General features: G+C 38.6%; 1 protein-coding gene across 3 annotated transcripts in view; it reads left to right on the top strand.

The window, feature by feature from the left end:
- Positions 1-7,599, top strand: part of FRMD3 (FERM domain containing 3) — a 294,465-nt gene that overhangs the window by 172,317 nt on the left and 114,549 nt on the right. For all 3 annotated transcript variants that reach the window (XM_025988266.2, XM_025988264.2, XM_072762990.1), the window contains one exon: positions 5,211-5,289. In XM_025988266.2, coding sequence (XP_025844051.1) covers positions 5,211-5,289 — 79 coding nt within the window. The remainder of the gene's footprint in view (positions 1-5,210; positions 5,290-7,599) is intronic.

Raw genomic sequence — 7,599 nt, 5'->3', positions numbered from 1 at the left:
TGACCGTGCTGTCTGGTCTAATGAAGACACAGAGGCTGTTCACGATGACACTGTGGTGTAGGGTCCCAGTGCAGGGCGTGGGCTCCATGTGCTTCCTATTCCACAGGTATCTCTTTCATCAGATGTTTCTAGCTACTGATTGTGCACCAAATAGTTGACACATGTAAGAGTAAAATCCTTTACTTTATCCCCTTTCCCCTGTAGCTTAAGAATAAGAAGACCTGAAGTTGGAATGGCTGAGACCCGTAGTCTCTTGGAGAAGGAGATGGGCTCATCTCCATGAGGAGATTCCCCATACGTCCCAGCCAGCTGCCACGTTGACCCTGGGAAGGTCCTTTTTGTGTATGAATCCAGGTTCATTTGCCCAATGCACAACAAAGCCAATCCCTAACACATCAAAAATGCAGCAAGGAAAGGATTTGAGAGGCAGCCAAACAAGGAGACAAGAAGGCAAGCTGCATACATGCCTCCCCAAAGTGGAAGACTCAGGAATGCTTAAAGGCAAAGGATCAAGGATCTGGGTAGAGGGCAGAAGAGCTATGTGACTTCAGAATTAGATAATAAGTAGGGGGGGGGTTGTACTTTTTTTTTTTTTACCTGCTTACATCATCAGTGGCATCCATAGTATGACTGAAGGGTTGAGTTTTAGGCTGTTCTGTGTCAAAAGTTCATCCGTTGGACTCAAGTGCATGCTCAAAGAGGTGGCCAGTGGTCCTGACCATCTCTGGCCCATTTCTTGGTGAAGCCTTGCGTCTCTGCAAAACAACTAAATCAACATTTTGTTATCACGGTGTCTAGGAATGTCATCTATGGAAACATGGCTGCAGGCTGTATTCTGAGAACAAGAGGATTTGGGTAAAAAGTTAGAGTTGCACTTAGGAGTCCCATTAACTCTGGTTATCTGTTTCACTTTTTTAGGCAGTTACCCAGTTGGTATGGGTGCATGCCAGTGCCCCAAAGCTGGACTTTTGATCCCAAACTAGTGCCAACACGTTTGGTGGTGACTTTCCCCATATCTTCTGTTTAATGACTTAAAATTTTAAACTATATTTTTTCCCTTCTTTGGTTTTCTAGAAGGTAGTAAAGAAAATTGCACCTCACTTGCATGGATTTGGTTATAGTGGTGAGAAGAAAAGGGAACAGAGGTGGGAGTGAGCTTTTTTTACCCCTCAAAATCTTTTTGCTTTGTTCTTGACTGTAGCATTTATGACCTTCTAAATGTCCTACATATTTCATTTGTTAATTTTGATTTTATACCAGTTTATTCCACTAGAATGTCTTCCAAGAAGACACAGTTTTTATCTTTTTATGGCTGCTATTTGTCCATCTGAACTTGTACCTAGTATCTAGAAGGTACTCAATAAGTATTTGTTGATTGAATTAATACTCCCTCTAGAAATAGCTATTCTAACCACCTCCAGAGTTCCTGAATTTGTTTCACATGTTGAAGGACAGAAGTTGAAGATATAGGACCAGAGGCTTTCAAAATCTAAATCAAAAGAATTGCCAGTCATTCAGACTGTGGACCTTCTAGACCAGTGTTCTGATGGGATGAATGTGATGGCAGGACATGGTTTTTCTCTTTGACATCTGCCTCAAAACTTGGGTTTAATCATTCATTCAGTTAGATAGGATCCATCTTTTATTAGTCATTAGCTCTAGGGATAAAAAATTTGTACAAGATATATGGCTCCATACTCTCATAAGTCTGCTCATCCATAACTAGATCAACATTTTTTGGGGGGGAATCATTTATCTTTTCAGACTGTTCCAACTCTGTCAAGAAACATTCCTTAACTTTACTATTTACTTTGTAATATAATTTTGTATCCAGAACCTTAAGAGAGTTTCTCAAGGAGGAGCCCACTGCCACATTGGCCTCTTCAGGCTTGGGCTGTGAGGTTGAGCTTCTGGTCAGCGCAGGTCTTGGTGTTGCACGTGATTTACTATGTCATGGTCATGTGTTCCTTTTAACTTGCAGAAAACTCTTCTTTTATTGATGACATGGGGTCAATGATCCTGGGTCAATATGAGTAAAAGACACAGTAGGGGTGTATATGATGGTAAAGGAAAATGGATAGAAAATTTCAGACTTGAAGTGTCTCTAAGTTTTTTTCTGTTGCCTGCTCTCATCCCTTCTCTGATAATGGATCTAGTGGTGAGTGTACTCCTAGTACCTTATTAATTTCTTCTATGATCACATCCTAGAAAATGGAAGGAGATGTCAGATGTGACTTTCTGTGTCACAGCATATAGGAAAAGCATATAGCATAGGCATATGCTAAGCAACAGCATATATGAAAAGGATTAAAAGCGTTGGCCTATTATAAACTCTCAACTTTGAGATGAGGCTCTTAAGGGGGAGCGACAGTTATGTACACAATAAGGCTGGTGATGATCTCTTCGCCCAAGTGGATGTGGCAACCCCTGGGGCCCTGTACTTGAGGAAACAGAGCCAAGAATCTACTCATCATGAGGACACTCAGAACTGTTTCATATGAGGAGCAGTTGACGGGGTGGAGGATGTTTATTATAAAGAAGACTCAGAAGAACTGTAAATGCTGCTTAAGAGCCTCCTTCAAGTGATGGAAAGGGAGCTTCCTTGCCTTCCATGTGGAGCCTCAGAGCTTGGAACAAGGATGCCTACTTAAAAGGACTTTCTATAGTAAAGAGTGTTCAAAGATGGCTGCCCGGGGAGCTTCCTGTTTCAGTGCCTGATTCCTTAGGCAGATTGCCAGTCCTGATTTGTAGCCACACAAATGTGTGTAGGGAATAGTAACCAGATCACTGACTAGGAGGAAGAGAAAGTAACAGCTCTGATTTGGGATCATCTTCTGTGACCCTTCTTTCCCCAACTTACCTTCAGTGGATTTTTATTTTTCAGCTCCCTTGAAAATATTTGTCCATACCTATTGACTCCAAAATTCAAATTTTAGAAATAAAAATATGGATATTTAATGATATGTGCACAAGAATATAAACAAAATTGTATTGCAGAAACATGGAAACAACCTGTATGATAATTAAGAGAGAATACTGGGATAAATTCTGGTATATCCATAATATGAACTATAATGCAGTTAGTATAGACAGTGAGTTAGATCTATGACTGCTGAGCCAGAGGAATGGGCAGAGGTAAGTGAGAAAAGCAAGAGAAACACGTATTGTGATCTCATTTTGTAAGAATAAATTATAAAAAAATCCCTCACATATGTAATCATATTGGCATATATTTGTATGAGTATGGCAAAAGGGGTGGAAAGATAAGATGAAGTTGTTTGGAGTAAGGTAGGTGGGGGCCCAAAGGACAGAGGGGCAGGAGTAAGGACAAAGGGAAGGAAAGTGAAAGGGGATGGTTTATCCATTCGTTTACTTGTCTTTCCATCTGTCTCTCTGTCTGCCCTCCTGTTATCTGTCCATCCATCTGTCCATCTATCTATTCATCCATTATCCATCCATCTATCTACTATTATTTATCTACCAATCATCTTCATTGGCTATGCTTAGACATGTATTAATTTTGAAGACTAATAAAGAAGAAATAAAAATCCCCTTTTTTTTATTTTTTATGTTATTTCCATTTTTTTTGCTCTGTGGTTCTTATCTTATAAAAACTGTCTCAACCTTTCTACTAAGGACAATCCAGAGGTTTGTGATAAAAAACAATTAGGTTTGATCCTTTAAAGATGGTGACCTAAAAAAATTAAAAGAAATCTGGGGAATGTGTAAAAAGTAAATATTTTGAGTCAAAACTGAAATTCTAGATATCATGAATGATGAATGACTTGAAAATTATTTGTATTTTTTCCTTCATTCTTTGCTGTATAGATGGTGTTTATTTTCTCCTGGTGCTCCAGAAAAATGTTTCCCTACATCTGGGGAACACAGGGTTAGGTTAGGAGCAGCCAACTCAGTTAAGAAATTTGTTAGTTTCTGGTGGAGAAGTAGGGCATTGAATGGGAAGAGTTCTGACATCTGTGTGTGGGGGCGTATGTGTGTAATCGGTTTTTCTCTGCTGAGAGGCCAGAAAGATGCTTCTGTGTTTTCCTGTGATTTGGATGCTTTCTTTCAAATTATTTTTAAGAACTGTTTTCCATATTAGATTATACTCATTATGCATTCATATTTAATGCTGGTAGTTATTTCTACATAAAGAATTTGTCTACATACAGAATAGCCCCAGGCATTATAGAGATGGCTGGGGATTTAACCCCTCCTTATTATGAAAGAGGATTGGGCAAGAATAGGATGCTGTTTCATATTTGCATTTGGATGGAGACTTGGAGTTGATCCCAAGTAGCCATAGTGAGATAAGGGCAAAACATGAGTGGGTATGTAAGATCCATAGAAATAATAATGCTAACTATCATATTTCTTTCATTTTAAGGTGTTCATTTTATATGCTATTTGAAATTTGAAATGTTTCTTACTACACTTGTGTGCGTTTATTAGGTTAATATTGTTAAATCAATACTTTTTTTTATAATTAAGGGTGTCAGAAATCCTGTCAATTCCACTCAGCCGGTCCTTGAGTTCCAGATATTTAATGCAGTTAGAACATTCTAGAATCATGAACCTCAATCAGAACTTCAGTCAGCATCATGCTATCTTGATTCATACAAATCAGGAAGTTATAAAAATGTTTGTTTTCATAGTGACTGCCTCATAGATAGATAATACTAAAATAATACTAAAAATATACAAAGTAAGATCTGTGCATGGCTAGACTCCACAATCACTAAAATTGTGATTTTGGTTCAAAGGCACCATCATTTTGGGAAAACTAGTCATGTGCAGTGACATTTTTCCACCTCACAGTCTGAAAAATATCTCACTAGGCCCAGACCTGAGTGGGCAATTTATCTGTCACAAGGGGGTGGGAAGAATCAGAAGGAAAAATGTTATTTGAATTTGAAGCTATGATCTGGAGAAAATGTGAGGTGGAAAGTTATGCTGACTAGGTTGCCTGTGTCCCGCATTTGCTTTGGGTGTCCTGTCAAGCATTTTTTTTTTTTTTTTTTTTTTTTAGTTTAATTGTCACTGTGGCTTTGTTTTCTTGAGCATAAGATCTGCTTCCTCCAGAAAAATCACTTTCTCCTGGTCCCTGCCCCCTCAGGCTAGACTGTAACTTCACGGCTGACTTTCCTGTGTGTGTTGGAGTCCATGGTCTTTTGCTGCTTTTCTCATGCCTTTTCTTTATGATGTTTCAGCTCATCCACCATACACCATGTGCTTTAGAGTGAAATTCTACCCACATGAACCCTTGAAGATTAAAGAAGAGCTCACAAGGTATTTTTCGTTTGTTTGTACGTTTAACATGCACCTTTAACCAGCCAGGGCCTCCCAAGTCCTCCAGGCTAGAGGTGCCTCTTGTCTAGAGCAGAACATCTCAACCAAGCAGACTCAGCTCAGAATTTTGGCTTGGAATGTTTCTCTTGCACTTAATTATCTTGGGATTTTTCAAATAGTTGTCATTGGGAGTGTAATTAACTGCACACAGAAAAGCAGTGGTTATAAGGAGGAGGTATTTTCTGAAAACATCTGACAGTGGGGTGCTAAAAATAAATAGAAGATGACTGTCTTTAGGATATGGGAAATTCATAGCTAGTGTTGCACCTAGGGACAATCTTTTGGATCTGGAGTGTTCTGAAAGGGAAAAGATCACTAGGTGGTGTGAACTGTTTGTTACCCCACATTCCTCTTGCTGAATGGCCAACTGTGGGCTGTTTTCCCTCAACTTGTAGACTCTTGTCAGACTGACTCTGAATTTTCCGATTCTCCGGTCTCCTCCCTTCTGATCTTTCTGGACTGGGGCCGTATTCAGTCCTCCTCCTGGGGTTTTGCTTTTGAGAACAGCCCCAGCCAATTCAGCTGAGCGGGGTCCCGGGAAGGCCAACTTGGTGAATAGTGAAGAGGTAATGTGTGCTTAGTCCTTAATGGGACTCTGATTAGGTGACTATAAAGATCACTGTGCATGATCATCTCTTGAAATAATCAGCAGAGGTCTGAATGCAACAGAGATGCAAGGTGATGCATTGGATATTTTGCTTTCTCCTTATTCATGAGTTTCCAGTAAAGCTTTACCACTGTGGCACCAAGTGACCTTGTAAGGGAGCAGATGGTTCCGTTCCCTATTATTAATTTGCACACAACCATTAGTGAGCTTTGTGCTTGAGGGTGGGGGTAGGTGAAAATGAGGGACACATAAATAATGGAAATTATAAATGGTGGCTGGCATTTTGCAATCTGGCCTGCTTTTTAAATATATTAAGGTAGAATTCATGTAACATAAACTAATTTCACCACTTCCAAGTGTATGATTCAGTGTTATTAAGTATGTTCACATTGTTGGGAACCATCACCCGTATCTCATTCCAAAATATTTTTTCATCACCAGAAAGGACTTGTGTATCCAGTAGCAGTCACCTCACTCTCCTTTTGCCCAGCCCCTGGCAACCACTCATCTGCTCATTTACGTTGCCTGTTCTGGACATTTCCTAAAGTAGAGTCATGTGATATGTGGCAGGGGCTGCATGAACTACCAAAAAAATAAAAAATAAAAAAAACCCCAAAAAACAAAACAAAAAACAAAAACAAAACAAAAACATTTGTCCTGCCCTCCGGGTGCCGACAATGTAATTGGAAAGATCAAATTCAATACTAATGTCAGGCATTATTTAGTCAGATGTTTTGTCATTTGTTTTCTTTATAATCTTGTTTGGAAGATAAAAATTGAATGTGTGTCATGATACAAGTTAAGGATGGATCTTTTGTTGTTAAGAAGACTCCCGTTTGAAAGTAAAAGAATACGAAGTGTTAGTTAATAACGCCAGTTCAATTCTTCTCAGTTGAATTTGCTAACATTTCCCTGCATTTTACTGAATAGGTGAGGTATGAATGGTGGAAGATTGTGAACATTTTTATATCTCCAAAGGAAATGAAGACAATGCTAAGACAGTGCTAGGACAATGCTTTCTTAGTCAATACTATCCTTAGAATTCTAAGCGAATCTAGAAACTGTGGAATGCCCCAGTACTTATGGTTTAAATCCTATCTTGAAAGAGTTTCATTTTTCTTTTGATAACTTGTTATTTTGTTGTAAGATTAAAGTTTAAGAAGAATTTGCTAACGTGAGAATTTAGGATTACATTCATGACTATGCTTAGGGGTAAAGAAACATTGGGGAAAAGGCAGGTGGGGAAAAGGCAACAAATATTCATGAAAAAAGGATATTTGAAATCCCTTTTTATCCTTCATTTATCTCTCCATTTACACAGTCCTTTTACAACCCTTTACATTTCTAGGGATTTTGTAAATGCTGTATACAACTGAATGTGATCAAAGTATTTTTTTTTAAATAAGAACCATCATTAAGTTCATGTTAGATAGAAAAGCAGTATTGTTAATGGTGGCCAAGGATGTGTCTCCCAGATCCTTTTGTGCTTTTATTGCTAACCTTTTCATACAGGAGTGATATTAAAAGGAGATACAATATTATTATTTTTTGGTGGCTATTATATTAAAAAAATGAGTATCTGAACCTGAAGCTATTTGTAAGTCTCAGTGGATTATGTTGAATGCAGAGTAATCCATGATTAT

The sequence above is a fragment of the Vulpes vulpes genome, chromosome 1 (assembly GCF_048418805.1).
Source record: "Vulpes vulpes isolate BD-2025 chromosome 1, VulVul3, whole genome shotgun sequence".
NCBI classification, from domain to species: domain Eukaryota; kingdom Metazoa; phylum Chordata; class Mammalia; order Carnivora; family Canidae; genus Vulpes; species Vulpes vulpes.
This window is presented reverse-complemented; position numbering and strand designations above follow the sequence as displayed.